The sequence below is a fragment of the Sesamum indicum genome, linkage group LG12 (assembly GCF_026168435.1).
Source record: "Sesamum indicum cultivar Baizhima isolate 11 linkage group LG12, ASM2616843v1, whole genome shotgun sequence".
NCBI classification, from domain to species: Eukaryota; Viridiplantae; Streptophyta; class Magnoliopsida; order Lamiales; family Pedaliaceae; genus Sesamum; species Sesamum indicum.
This window is the reverse complement of record NC_142668.1, coordinates 15045254-15060827: the sequence shown is the minus strand read 5'-3', so window position 1 is coordinate 15060827 and position 15574 is coordinate 15045254. Positions and strand designations below refer to the sequence as shown.

The window sequence follows — 15574 nt, the reverse complement described above, 5'->3', positions numbered from 1 at the left end:
TAAAGCTTAAAAAATTTCAAAAAATCGAACCGCGTCATCAAATATATAATTAATTTTTAAAATTATATAAACAGAATAATTTGATAAAATAATTATTATTTTTGAAGAATTTCATATTCAAATTATATAATCCCAAAATTCATATATTATCAAAGATTCATCTTTATATGACAAAATGTGTTTAATTCTCAAGTCCATTTATTGATTTTTTTAATTTTTCATCCTTTATTTTTTATCCCCATTTATTCTTCTCTCTTTTATCTCTCACTCACCGTCTCCTCTCTTCTTTCTTTTCCTCTTCTCCTTTTCTTCTCTCATTTTCCAATTTTATACTCAAAATTGATCATATATTATATTTATTAATTAACATCATACATTTTATTTTAGATAATAATAAATTATGATATTTTTATTTTTATTTTATTATATATATAATGTAATCAACAAACTTAATGAATAATTTAGTAAGTTTTAATAATTTTTTAAAATAATTATTTAATATGATACATATAAATTGTATGTTATAATTTAATATTTATTTATAATCTGTTATGCAATTTGAAAATAATTATAAAAAATCAAAGCTGCACCGTCAGCAACCCTAATACTTTGTCCTCTTGCTGCTCCGATGGCCCATCCTTTTCTTCATCCCTGTTGGGTGTTTTTGGCACGGCTCCATGTTTTCTTCTGGTCCCAAGAAAGTGTCGGTGGATTTACAACTACTGTATATTGCATGGAATATAAATTATTATGATGACAGCTTGGATCATGGGTTCCTGGTGCATATTGAACTTGGAGCAGGGGTTTATTTTCAGCTATCAAGACGGCCCATCTCTGTTTCTAATCTGACCCGGTTGACAAACACCTCAATATAAATGAATCCGGGATCGGAACATAGGCAAAATCGAATTCAACTACACGGGTAATTTGAATAGTTATTGATGGATAATGACAAATGGGCTCAATTTGTTAACTTTCCTTTGTTTGATGTTATCGACTGTGTCAAGACATTTTTGTTAATAATGTCGGTTCTTCTATCAAACTAAGCAATTTGTTTGTAGTATTGAAATATATGGAGTTCATATTATGCCACAGCCGCCCGAGAGGTTTGAATTTTGCGAAGCAGGCAAACCATGAGCATGAACAAACACTTGTATTCTATTCCTATTCCAACCACCAACATCTATTAGATGGCATAATGGAAGGCACAAAACTAGTCTTAAGATTGATTCAGTTTGTCTTGTTAAGTGATCAATGTCCAAAAGAAAAAAATTGTAAGTTAATCATCTTTCTAAAACTTGTATTATTCCTAAGAAGGGTGACAATCAATACGACTTTGTGGGAAAAAAGCTAAAACCACCTCTCGTAAAAAACACATAATAAACAAGAAAGATTGTAGTCTTATTTCTCATCATCATTACTATCCCTGGACTTGCAACATAGTCTAGGTTTGAAGCCCTTCTCCAGCATCCTTTCCACATCTTCAAACGCCAGCCCCTTCGTCTCTGGTACGAGGAAATATATGGCTATGAGTCCAATAGCGGAAAATCCAGCGAACAAGAGAAATGTGCCGGCCGAACCAACAGCCTCTGTCAGAGTTAAGAATGTCTCGCTCACTATAAGATTAGAAACCCAGTTTGAAACTGCTGCAATTCCTCCTCCCATGCCTCTGTACCTCAATGGATATATCTCAGAGTTAACAATCCAAGGTGCAGTTCCCATGCCAGGCGAGTAAGATATCATGTACAGTGCCAGTACTAGAACCGCAAAGAACCCAAACTTGCTCGGGCAACCTTTTGTGTACCACGTGCGTTGTTCTCCTCGACACATGCCCTTTACTGCATCCGTTAAGGCCAAGCATGCTCCAGGGTGATACTAATGAGAATTGAAAAGACATTTAACAACATGTTAGGATCGCCAACAGTTTAGTTAAATTGAAACAAGAATTTGACATGTGCAATAAAAGCAGCAATGAGAAATGAATTCCACATGACATCTTACTTTGTTGTCTCCATTAGCACAAAAACCACAATCAGATGAAGCTTTCAGACATTTCATGCAATTCCAGTTTGATGGCTGAGAGGCTCGTAAGAAACTAGTGCACGTAGCATTTCTTCCAAAGTGGAGGGACTCCAAGCTACTGACTGGAGGTGCATGATCAGAGGCTTCATAAAACATCGTCGCTAATGCAACAAGACAAATTATGATTCCAAACATAGATATAATCATTAGTCTTCTCCTCCCAACTCTGTCAACAAAAGCCATACTGACAACAGAGCCAACAGCATTTAGACCAGAAGTAATAAGGGAGAGTGCCAGAGCTGTTGAATTGGACGCAAATCCCGCAAGCTGAACAATTGTGGGACTATAGTACATGACAGTGTTTATGCCAACAAATTGCTGAGCAACTTGGACAGTGATACCCGCATAGAGCCCTCTACGAACAACATCGTTTCCCCACATATTCTTCAGTTTTGAGAAGAAACTGTTCCCCATGGACCCTTCATCGGCCTTCTCAGCCTCAATGGAGGACTGTAAAGCCTTCATTTCATCTTCCACTTCATCGGCAGGGTAAATTTTCTCCAAGATAGCCCTCGCTTCCTTTACCTTGTCCTGATCAAGAAGTCAAAGTTAATCGCTACAAACTGTACCAGGTTTTCTAAATAAAGTAAGATTGTGCATTACCATAAACAAGACCAAGAGAAACATTACCTGCCTATATAGCCACCTAGGAGACTCAGGAAGTGATAACATTAAGACAAACTGAACGACTGCTGGGACTACTGCCACACCAAGCATCCAACGCCATGTTCCAGGTGCCTTGAACACATCAATCACATGTTACACTCAACTGGAACAATTTCCATTTTGAACATATGAACAGAGAGTTCGTGAACAAAAGTTACCTTGGTGAAAGCTAAGTTGATCAGATACGCCAAAAACTGTCCTCCTGTAATTAGCAAACCGTTGGTGCTGACTAATGCTCCTCTGATTCTGGCAGGAGAGGCTTCGGAAATATAAAGCGGTGCTGTCATAGATGCCATGCCAACTCCAAGACCAACAAATACTCTTCCAATGATTATCATCCAAGGAGTTACAGAAACAGCCATGACAACTGCACCTATAGCAAACAATACATCGGCCAAAAGAATTGATTTTTTTCGACCATACTTGTCATTGATCAAACCACCAATACCAGCACCAACAATAGCACCCGCTACAGCCATGCTGACAATTGTTTCCTGTGTGTGGATGAACAAGCAAGGGAATGATCCCATTAATGAAATGGATATAAAAGCTTAGGATTATAAGGATGAAATTACTTGCCTGCAGCCATGTTTGCCTGTCAACAGACTTAAAGTCATCTCGAATATAGAGCAGCGCACCAGAAATAACACCTGGTAATAGCACAAACTTCATTAGTTTACAGATCATCAACGTGAGAACAAGTTTTGCACTCTGAGGTAAAAGTCAGCAATACGCCATCCACAAAGAGAGCTCTCTTAGAATTAGACCACATTTTGCTATTAACAAACTTGAAATATTTCCAAGTCTCTTGTGTACAAAGTAAACAGAACTGAATAGAAATGAACAGCATGGCCTCGAACCTGTATCATAACCAAATAATAGCCCTCCAATACCCGCAGATAATGCGAGGCGCATAATGTAAGGTCTTGTCAAGCTTGTGCGCCAACATTCCGTGAATTCAGTTTTATCGGGTTTAACCACACCCCCTTCCATTTGCTTCGAGCTCAATAATTTCCTCAGCACAAGATCTCTACAAATTCAAGGGGAATTCAACTATTTCAGTTGCACCTGTTGGGAATACGTTTAGTAACCTTTCAAGAGAAAATGAAGTCTTGGTCATAAAGAACAAAACATTATGCTACTTTTCGTTTTTCAATTTCAGTTGTCAGTTTTTAAAACATTAATTAAAGTGAAGATATATTTGTTTAGGCTTATTCCCATTAGATATATATTAATTTGATAATCTCATTAATTAATCCGAATATGTTCTATCTTTATGCGAAAACCTAAACAAAATCGAAAAATACATATTTGACACAAAAAACTGAAAACTGAAGTTAAAACACAGAGAAAGAGGCTCAATCTTCCCATGATTGGAGGAGGCCATGGACATCATTGTTTTTTCAAGATTCTTGAAATCAAGGGCTAACTTTAAATTTTCCCATTAGAGGCATGTTCCAAATAAATCTGACTTGCTGTACTTAGGAATTCAAATGCAGCACTACATCCATACAGACGGCACAACAAGACTCGAACATAAATGAAATCAAACTCAGAAACAAACCGACTCACTCATCTCTTTGCATACATACAAAGCTGCCCTAAAGAAGTCAGTTTTACACAAAAGCAGACTGCAGAACAGCCAATCAAGAAAACTGAAAACAGTACCCGAAAAACTATAACTCACAGCGCACATGCAGTTTCTTTACCCACAACAAGAAAACGTCAAGAAAAGAACAATCATGAACAGAGCAACAATACCTTGGAAAGCGGTCTTTTGTACTTCACCTTTTCCTCCTCTGTGCGCCCGTATTCATGTACTGATATATCTGATACCCAAATTTATGAGAGTCACAGCCAATAATTAAAGGGTAGGGAGAGAGACTTTGTTGAATAAAAGCTGCTGCTGTGCTTGGACTGTTTTGTAGATTCCCATAAAATATAGTCTGACGATAATGACGTGAAAGCAGCAATTTTAGGAACACATAAATTCAATTTATTATGCATTCTAATCATTCAGATAATTTCGCTGCCACTTATCCCTTCCCTTGATTTAGTAACAGTCCAGGTAAGTTAGGAAACTAATCCATTCAAAGACTTGTTCTACTCATAAAACACTAATCTAAAATTTGATATTCTTTTTCTTTTTAATTATAGAAGAATTTTGTGTGATTTGGATTCTGATCATTGCAGCTAATTAGGACATGCTTTGGGATCATATGTCCCTCACACTACCTATAAATTACACTACCAGACTCCACCACAACTTCACATCGTTAAAAAAATCGTGATGTTTTGGCTTAATCGCTAAGGACAAAATTGAGATTCATTGAAAAGTTTGAGGTCATCAATGTTAAAATTTGAAGTGTGGGGAACAGAGTATATTCATGGCAATAAATTAGAGAAGGAAAAACTAGATTTTATTCATCTAAAAACTTAAGTACTTTATTCATCTAAAAACTCAAGTACTTTATTCATCTAAACTCGTTAGAAAGATGTGAGACTATATACAAAAAATAGAGTTATAGCTAAAGAAGAAAACTAACTCACTTTGAACTCTAGTTGACAACAAACTCAACAAAAATATACACTGAAAATAAAAGGATAAGTACGAGCAGAACTTGATAAGTACAAATAGAACTTTCAACAATCGGTTTAAGTTTCATCGGACATGTATATTTGTCTCACTTTATGTAAGTTATTGTGTTATTGTAATTTATTATTGTTTTTAGTTATATTGATGTATTAATTGAGTTCATATAATTTATTACATTCTTTATTATATTCATGTATTAATTGATTGAAATAAATAAAAGTTCGGGACCGAGATCTGGATTGACCAATATATACATGTTTGAAATTTGAGTAATACATTGTATTTTACGTTGGACTGTTTTGTTTTTTGGTGGGGCAACTGGGTTGATTATCGTCATCCTTGCACATTTTTGTGCAATTAAAAAAGCTCAACACTCATCTACATTGACTCATTTGACCATTATTATTATTATATGTTAATTAAAGTGAAAAGACTCATTAGCATGGCCTAAAGAGTCAATTACACAACATTTATTTATCAAGTCACTGTCAAGAGATAACGTAATCTTTATTTTATAGTGATGATGTGCAATTAATAAATAAAAAATTATGCCACGTTATAAACAGTACAAAACAGTAGTTCCTCGATGAACAAATAAAACAAAGTGAAGAGACAATAATATGTAATTCAGATAATTATATCTACACAAAACTTAACTTATGATCTATTTATACAGACTGTTTGTACCTTTTGAAAAACTATACATATGCTCATCGAAAACGTCAATTTCATTTACATAAATGATTCGTGCTTGTCTATAATATTACACAAATTGCTTTTACTTTTTTAGTGTTAGGAGTGATTTCTATAATTACGTAAAAAAATAAAAAATAATTTATATAAATAAATTATAAGTCTGAAGATATGAATATAATTATTCTTATTTAATTTGCTACAAAAGCATAAATCTTTGCATTTGGATCAATGGCACGTGCATACAACTGTTTGATTGTTATAGTCAAAGTGACTTAAGATGTTTATTTTGTCTGGGAAAAAATAGTGATTTGATGGGATTTCAACATTTGATTCAAATCTAAGGAAGTCTGTGATGAAACTATGTCTGTGAAGAACAAACAATTGCAAGAAAGAATATGGACACATGATCTACCAATTCATTTGTGTTGCCCATAATTTGTCTGAAACATATTGTGTTAAAAATGTTGAAGTACCTTTGCCTCAATAGTCAGCTTCGTAGTGGCCCATGTTCATCCCTTTTTTCAAAGGGTGGATGGAAAAAAAATTCTAAATATAAATATTTAATAGATAAATTAAAGCCATTGCTAAAGGGATATAAGTTAGCAAATTAGTCAAAAATAACAGCAAACATTAAAAGCTGTTTAATTGGGAAAGAAAAGGTAACATATTTGGTCGTACCATGATATTGCCATTTTGGGCTTGTAGAAATTGTACCCCATTATCCAAATAGTGTTACTTAGTTTTAAAATTGGAGAATTATGAGTTCAAATTTTATGAATATGACCATATATTTACTTTCTTTTTCCTAATATGTTTTTAATATGAAATTATTGATATATATTTTAAATTTACATGCAGTATCTATTGATATGTATAAAAATAGGTTGGCCGAAAGAGGTCCAAAAAATCCAAAAAGAAGAAAGAAACAAAAAGCCCTTAATATTTTAAGAAGCCAAGAAGATTTGGCAAATGTCCTTGACGGGTACCCCCAGGAAGTTGAAGGCATTCCTCTCTCATTTTTGGCCCATGAAGAGATCTAAAACTCAAGCCAGACCCACCAATCTATGATGAAAATGGCCTGTTGAAAAATTATCAGGCTCAGCCCAAGAGGGAAACCCAGTACACTAAGATCGTACCAAGAAGGAGGTCTGGTACGAGACCTGCCTTTCAAGCCCAGCCCTGGGAGGAGAGAGGCGCCCTCAAAAAGCTGGACTCGTCATGTAAAAGGAGTCCTCCTCCAATCGAATACGCGCTCCTCAAGTCAAGGAGGAGATAAAATGGTGTTTTATCCCCTAGTTTTTGCCTTCTTTCTCGGAAAGGCAGGTCACCCCAAAGTTCCTACGAAAAGGGACTCCTTTTCTATAAATACAGGTAGCACCCCTCAATACAGATACCTGCAGCCCCCCAACAGATAGACCTTCAAGAAGCTAGAAAATGTCTTGCTATTTCGCTGCAACTCTCAACTCGTGCTTTTGCCTATTTTACTCACGGAATTCGTATTTTTATTTCAATTTCTCATTTCACCCTCAAAAGGAATACCTTCCGTCCACCAAGAGGGACACCTTTCGTTCACCAAGAGGGACACATCCAGTCCACCAAGAGGAACACCTTCCATCCACCAAGAGGGATACTTTCAGTCAACCAATAGAGACCTTAAGTCCTCCACGAGATACCTACAATCCCTTTACGAGTCTATAGGGACACCCTCTAGAATCTGAAAAAACACTCTCTATTCTTACTTTATCAATCGAATTGCATACTTAGCACGATTTCTCTCATAAAATTACTTACTCCATCACGATTTCTCATTACATTTTATTTTTTACAATTATTTTTCTCCTAAACCCGACCCTAATTTGGGCGTCGGAGTGCTAACGCATTTTTTGCAGGTCCCCCCTTCAGAATTGACATTCGGTTTGGCCCAAACTTTGAGCATAGTCCATATCAATTGGACCCGTGCGCTTTTTAAACGCATCACCTATAAAAAAGTAAAATACAAAATTGTACGTACACTAAGTACAATAGATATTAACACATATTTTGCTATTTTTTTGCGTGAAAGATCTTGCAAATATTATGTGAATATAAATTTTATTGTGATTAAAAATTAAAATGTAAAAGAATTCTGATAAATAAAAATATATATTTGATAAGAAAATGAGTACGATATTCAGTTAATGCTTTGATTTTTTTTTTAATGACAATTTAAAGGTAAAATCTCCACAGTTGTCTTTCAAATTCGAATTCAAAGCTAAGGATAAGTAGTGGTTATTGAAGAGTGACCATAAATAAGTTTAAAAAAATTATTTAATATAAGGAAAAGAAATAAAATGATGAGGGGATTATAGAACAATGTGATATATTATTTTGAAATTAAATTTTTCTCCATTATTGTAAAGATAATAGCATTGTTCAATGGACTGAAATAAATTTGTGTGTTTTGCTTCTCATTATTCTCCAAAACTTTATGTCAGGATCACTATTTTCACGTGACAATGATTAAACAATTGAGCGCTTTCACATTACTTTTTGGCAAAATTAATTGGACAACGAATGATGATTGACATGACATCTCTTATCCTGTGGAAAAATCGGAAAGTGCTTTGCGATCCATTTCAATTCATCATGTTTGGGAAGTGTATAATTCTTCCATACATACTTTTGAGATAAAATGAAACATGAGGTCACAAAGCAAAGATGGGACAAAGACATCCACTTCAGCTTCAAGAAAATAATAAGAAGAATAACATAATTGAATTTTACTGAAAATACGAACAAACTCCCAAGTAACATACAGTTGCAATTAGCCACAAGATTGATGTGGTTTCGGGAATTTTTCTACGTCCACCATTACTTAAAATGGGTTTCTATTATAATTATTTTTCGTGAATTATAATAAAATATCATTCATCAACTACTTATATTAGGACACATCTAAGGTGTATGTGCCTGTAAAAGTCGGTTACATGACATTGTAATTTAGGTGGAATCCGATGGACCTATAACATTGGAAATACATAATTTGGAGTAGTTTCACTTGTCCATAAAGCAATACCGAAATGGGCCATTAACATTATTATGAGTATTTTGTTTAGATATGTGGGATGGGATGGGATGGACCATTGCAAGTTGGAAAAGCAAACGTGAATGCAATATGACCTGAAAAGCCCATAACGTAATGCGCATTTGCATTTGTGAAGGCATGCCCTTTCGGACCAGTACCTGAAACTGGCGCCTTAGACCAACTCGGCCATCCTGACTCATCGCAACTGTATTCTTGCCCAAAAATAGAGGTTGGACCACTCACCTTTTTACTTTACCCCCCAAGCTGTCCAAACGTAGGCAAAGTACAGTGAAGGACCACAACACAATATGCTGCCCCTGCCCATAATATAACAAGCCTGCCTACCCATCTCATTCTCAAACCTCCCCAACACTAGTATTAATTTCTTCCAACCACTCCTCTACCTCTACCCTTCTATACCCTATCTTCTACTGCCCATGGACTCAAAATTCGAAATTAGCAGCTGCAGAGTGCAGACACAGACATTAATCCTTCCTCATATGACAGTCCCCGCCTCCTCAAACTAATTAAGCATCTACACTCATATCCAATAATCAATTAATCATACTCATTTGGTTATTAGATTAGTGTTGGTACAAAGTGATGGTACCAATTAGCGCAAAACAACAAGTGGGGGGGAATTGGACCACAGGTTTCCTTGTTGGGCTGGGCACCTATTAAAACCTACTCATCATTGTACCATTTTGCTTTTTTAGTTTATTAGGCCTTGGACCCTTCTTCTCATAGCCATAGACCTCCCTCAATCTACCCATCTTTGGGCTCCACATTTTCCCTCTCCATAATGCACTCCTCACAAATACATATTTCTCATTTCTATGTACTAATAGGAGTGGGGTCGAATACACCATTGTTTAAATTTATTTGAATTTGAAAATCGTGTTTGAATTTTTTTTTTATTATTGATCTAATGAAACACAATAAATTTTAATTGGATTAAACATGAGTTGAGGTCGAGTAATTCAATATTTTTCAAGTATATTTATTACTTTTACACTAATCGAACCGAGCTCAAAAACTTATCAAACAAAAGTCAGCTCTAAATACTAATTTGGCGTGAAAATGCGATTTTAATCGTAAAAGTTATTAACATGTTGGAATAGTGGGAAACGTACAACACAAAAGAGGAGGTATATGTGTTGACAGAGTGTTGCTTGAAATCAAATAATTAAAAAATATGTGGTCATCGTCATTAATGAAGTAATGTAAGGTCGTGTCGAGTAATTAAATATTGTACTTAATTAGATCTAATCAGCATGAGTGTGGTCGTGGAGAGGGGACCATTTTGTTAATATGCATGTGCATCACCTACCCTTGCTAATACTTTATATATATATATATATATATATATTCACCGTATCTATTTCTCATCTTATATTGGAGATGAAATTAATCAATTGGAGCAAAATGGTTAAAGTCGTGCCAAGGTTCCAACTCTACTAATTGACAACAACAATTCAACTTATTTATTATTGGACCAACAACTCATCGATTTTAATACTGTAAAATTACCATCCCCATCACGCATTCATATTAATAAGCAACGTAGGAATAGTTGAGACGGGGGAGGATCGTAATTTGTGGATTTTAGAAGGGGCATTGGTGATTTTATAATTTTTTTAGAAAATATTTTGTTAGATTTTCGAGAACTTATATGTAAATGTTATGGAATATCTCATAATTATTTCTAAAAAAAATTGTATGATCAAGAAATGAGGTATTATAAATTTACAAATTACTATAACAAGAAAATAATGAGCTTTGTAATATATTTTTAAAATTTACGTCTTATTAAAAGAATGCCGTTATTGGTATCATCATGATTTTATTTTATTCAAATATGTTAATCTTTTTTTTAAAATAAAATATAACATTTGTAAAAATATATGAAGTTATGATTTTTTTTTTTTAAAAAAATTAGTCTACACTTATTTATTTATTTTTTTGGCAAGATAACTGGATTAGCCCTTTTTAATCTTGGTTGACAACTTAAAATTCAACTGCACCCATCCATTAAAAAATAATAATTTATATTAATATAAAAAAAACTTTTTTAGAAAAGACAGTTTATAACATCACGATACTATTTTCTTTTATTGTGTCCATAATACTCTTAGATTAATTTTATTTATTCAGTTTTTTTTATTTGTGAAATTTTTTTATCATTTTAATTAATTTAATTATATATATGTAAGTATTAGTAGTAATAAAAATAGAAAAGAGAGTGAATCATCCATGAGTTGAGCGGGCTGGCATGATTTTGTTTAATATGTGAAAATATTGGGCTGGGAGGTGGTAGCCCAGAAATAGAATGTCCACTTAGGCGAAATCAGGCCTGTCTTTCTTGATTCCGCCATTTATTCTACTGTGCCAAAACTGTGAATCTGGCCTCCCCTCCCCCCCCCCCCCCCCTCTCTCTCTGTGTCTCGCGTCAAATCTTGGAACCTAACCCTAGTCTCTCCTAAACCCAGGACTGTTAAGATTTCATTTGATCCCTCTTTTCTCCTTAGATATATGTGAAAATTCTGTTTTTACTCTCCTTCCTTTTAAATTGGCCTGCTTACATCTTCTTTGATCTGCCTTTGACTCGGTTCCGATTTGATCACAAAGACTTTTGAGGGACGAAAGATTAAAGGAGGGTTGTTGCACTTGCACACATTATTTCAAGAAGTGGGTACGTCTAAAATTTTCCTGTTTTCTTGTTTTAGCTTTTTATGTATGATTTTCTTGAAATTGGTAAAATTAATGTCTCTTTCTGTTATAGGATAAACATGAAACTCTTTAGTTTCTTGCGTGTCTGAGTTGCTGAATTTCTTTCAAACGTCTTTTTTGGATGTAAGAGTTCAAGATGATTACTTTCTTTTTATGGGTAATAAGAAAATCAGCACCAAGATTTGGTTGTATTCTGAAATGGGAATGCTATTTCTTGGATTTAATGTCTGTGCTTGTTTCTTTAATAAATAAAGAGTTGAAAGGCATAAACTAATGTTTTGCTGGAAGTTTTCGGTCAACAGACCATAGAATTTGAGTGGAGGCAATTTACATGTACTGGGAACTGTATGAGATGTACTGGGAACAATTTGAACTACTGACAAAGAAACTGTTCTTTTGCTTCTTGTTGTTGTCTGCCACGAGCGGTTGGAACATGTCTAATAGTAGTCGCTAGTATACAATGTTATGAGCTCCAATTCTGGAACTATATTCTTCCCATGAGATTATTGATTTGACAGTCATGATGAATTATCTGCATGTCGTTCCTAGGTTGTTTTAAACTTCATTTCCCTTTAATTCTGCGGGTAAAGAATTGTTGCTAGACTGTTTTTGATTCAGGTTATTGTAATGTGTTTGGATCAAATAACGTTCAGATCTAAAGAGTTGGAATTCATGAAGATCTTATTAAAGTTTGCAATGAAATATTTTTAGTCCCAAATCCCAGTATTCCATACCTCGATACCGCATTGCTAGATGGATGATTTTATCTGTTATGTGGGCCCTGTACAGAATGCATGCGACATTGCTCTCATCACATGGCTGAAAATTTATGTTGGAACATTGTCGATGCAATAGGCATTTCATGTGAAACTTGCATTAGATCTGTAAGTCAACTGGTAATTTTGTAGATTTTGACACTTCATCAGAAAATGTTGTGACTGAAAGACAAGATGTATCTTTGCATTTTTATGATTCTTATTATACCCCCAACTAATCACAACATTAAGTGCACACTTTCACTTTTAAAATATTACATGAGGGTAGATCACCTTTTCTTTGTGGAACTGTGGATTATTGATATTCTAAGAGGAGAAGTATCCTATCTGTTCTTTCCGAAATGAGCATGTAATAAGTTATTGACATGAGAGTCATATATATCTATGCTAATTGAAGATTGAAAACTGTACTTTTTGCTTCGTAGAAACATATATAGGACTTGGTTGACGAACTGCTAGTCCTGTTATGTATTTAACGCAGATAATGCATATATTGGTAATTCTTTTTGGACAATCAGCATGTTGTGAACACAGTGACTGTTATTAATCAGTTTGTGGATTAGATCTGGAATACAGTATCTCTGGGGAAAGAACTTCTTGTTGTTGACCTGCTTCTATCAAAACTATATATTACTTTCCGGTGGAAATTTAAGCTGAACTTTCACTGTAAAGGTATACTTGAAGGCAGATTTGTTTTAGCCATGATTTTTCATTGAAGTCGCATATATGTTTTTACTGGAATATTCTGTGACTACCAATATCTTTCGGTGCAGATTTTTATTTTCTCTGTTGAAAATATTGTGCATGTGGAGTTAACTACAAGTGTTAAACTGTGATGCCTTATATCTACCTGTTTTGCAGGTTTGTGTTGAAAGGAAGAAGAGGGATGCAGAAGGCAAGCGGGGGGGAAGAACAGCATTAAGGACTTGGAATGTCAGTATAACAGGCATAATATATGTAAGAAGAAGTGCTTGGAAAAGGAATGCATGCAGACATCTGTGTTTTTTTTTCTTTTTTGGCACAAGACATCTATGTGTTAAAATATATTGAAACAATCTTCGTGCAATATGACTGTGAAGTGTATGGCTAATGCTTGCTTGCTAATGCAGGTGCCTCTGCTGTTTGCCGATTCATTTTTCAAAGGCCTAAACTTTAGATCTGGGAAGAAACATTCTACCTGCACAGTCTAGTGGCTAATAGGAAAGCTGCTATTTCAGAATAGGCCATTAGCTCATCCACATCTTTCATGTGCAAAATATAACTGCGACTCCTTCCCTGACTTTTCGGTTGCTGCCTTGATTCTTCAGATACCTGACAAGCCTCCTCTATGTTCTAGATTGAGTTTTCCTCCATCTTGAGCTAAGTAGTTAAATGCTATTTAGCTTGTAGCATTTAGGAGGATCCTGATTTTGTTAGTATAATATATATATCAGCAAGATATGGTTTTGTAGCTTGCAAGGTGAGGATGGCCTTGAATACAGAAGAGGAACAAACAGAGGATTACCTTTTCAAGATTGTTTTGATTGGTGATTCAGCTGTTGGTAAATCAAACTTGCTTGCTAGATTTGCTAGAGATGAGTTTTATCCTAATTCAAAATCTACAATAGGAGTAGAATTTCAGACCCAGAAGGTGGAAATTAATGGGAAGGAAGTTAAGGCACAAATCTGGGACACAGCTGGCCAGGAGCGGTTTAGGGCTGTTACATCTGCATACTATAGAGGTGCAGTTGGAGCGCTTCTTGTCTATGACATCAGCAGACGCCAGACATTTGAAAGCATCGGCAGATGGCTTAATGAACTTCAGAGTAAGCAATATGACACTCTAGTGCTGCTTCCTTTCAGCTTCTTTTATGGGTTTGTGTTCCTCTTAGATACTAATGAAAATACCTCCATCAACTCTCGTCACACGTATAGTATTAGAACGATCTCACGCCTTGAGATTTGAGACTAGTATCATACTGTATCCCATGCATTTGCTCCTCTAAGTCGAGGTCTGGCCTGATTAGAAATGTTTAATTTTCTACAGCTCACTCGGACATGAATGTGGTGACGATATTGGTGGGCAACAAATCTGATCTGAAAGATGCTCGGGAGGTGACTACTGCTGAAGGCAAGGCGTTGGCCGAGGCACAGGGTCTGTTCTTCATCGAAACTTCAGCTCTAGATTCCTCCAATGTTAGTTCCGCCTTCGAAACGGTAGTGAGAGAGATATATAACATCTTAAGTAGGAAAGTTATGCAATCACAAGAACTCAAAGTAAAAGATACCGAGTGTTTGACAAATGCAAAAACGGTAGTTTTACAGCCCGAGGGGAACCAGGAAGCAGTTGAACAGAGTAAACAAGGTGGGTGTTGCTCATCATGATTGTGTCATTTTTCTTGTTTTCATTGATTCTCTTAAAGCCCTTCCACATGTTTAGTTTGTAACTCTATTAAAAAGATGTAGCCGACATTTTTGCTTTGTTGTTGGGAGTATTTGGGTCAGAACCCACAGGAGAATCTGAGGACGACATTGTATATCACGCACGACTTTAATTGGTTTAGCAATTTTTCAACTCGAGTAAAATTTTCTTGTCCCCTTCATATTTTTTCAAAATTGATTGGTTTTACATATAATTGTTTTGACTTATAATAACTGGTCAATCATAAAATTTAAATCATGCTAAATCAATTTTGGATGGCTGATAGTTGCAGAAATGCAAGATAATTAATTATGAAAATGCAGTTTAATTGATAAACTATTATCCTTCTTCAAGTTAATCAAGGAAAGCAAAATTTATTTTAGTTGATATAATTGTTAATTAAAGTAAAAAGTAATTACATAAAAGTTATAAAAACTGCACTTTATCGAAATATAGTTTTGATGAAATTACAGTTTAAATTAAAAAATAGGTCAAACAATGCAAAATTTATATTTTTCTGTACTAATAAATATATAAAAAAACGTCACTTCTCACTCATCAGT

At 34.8% G+C, this 15574-nt stretch overlaps 2 protein-coding genes across 6 annotated transcripts; one reads left to right on the top strand and one right to left on the bottom strand.

The window, feature by feature from the left end:
• Positions 1–1272: 1272 nt before the first annotated feature.
• On the bottom strand, positions 1273–4667 carry LOC105175258 (inositol transporter 4). Of its 5 annotated transcripts, none has more exons than XM_011097644.3 (7): positions 4510–4667; positions 3609–3816; positions 3328–3398; positions 2907–3242; positions 2713–2820; positions 2002–2613; positions 1273–1875 (listed from the first exon to the last, which is right to left on the bottom strand). In XM_011097644.3, exons 2-7 carry the CDS (start codon positions 3739–3741, stop codon positions 1402–1404), a joined length of 1734 nt encoding a protein of 577 aa, XP_011095946.2. In that variant the 5' UTR covers positions 3742–3816; positions 4510–4667; the 3' UTR covers positions 1273–1401. The 5 variants fall into 5 exon arrangements, with proteins under 5 accessions (XP_011095946.2, XP_020553928.2, XP_020553925.2 ...); XM_020698269.2 differs by having other exon boundaries at positions 3609–3778; positions 4510–4661; XM_020698266.2 differs by lacking the exon at positions 4510–4667 and adding an exon at positions 4417–4496.
• A 6840-nt stretch (positions 4668–11507) lies between these two features.
• On the top strand, positions 11508–15175 carry RABA5A (RAB GTPase homolog A5A). Its single transcript, XM_011097642.3, has 4 exons — positions 11508–11796; positions 13472–13567; positions 13720–14415; positions 14637–15175. Exons 3-4 carry the CDS (start codon positions 14076–14078, stop codon positions 14972–14974), a joined length of 678 nt encoding a protein of 225 aa, XP_011095944.1. The 5' UTR covers positions 11508–11796; positions 13472–13567; positions 13720–14075; the 3' UTR covers positions 14975–15175.
• The last annotated feature ends 399 nt before the right edge of the window (positions 15176–15574 follow it).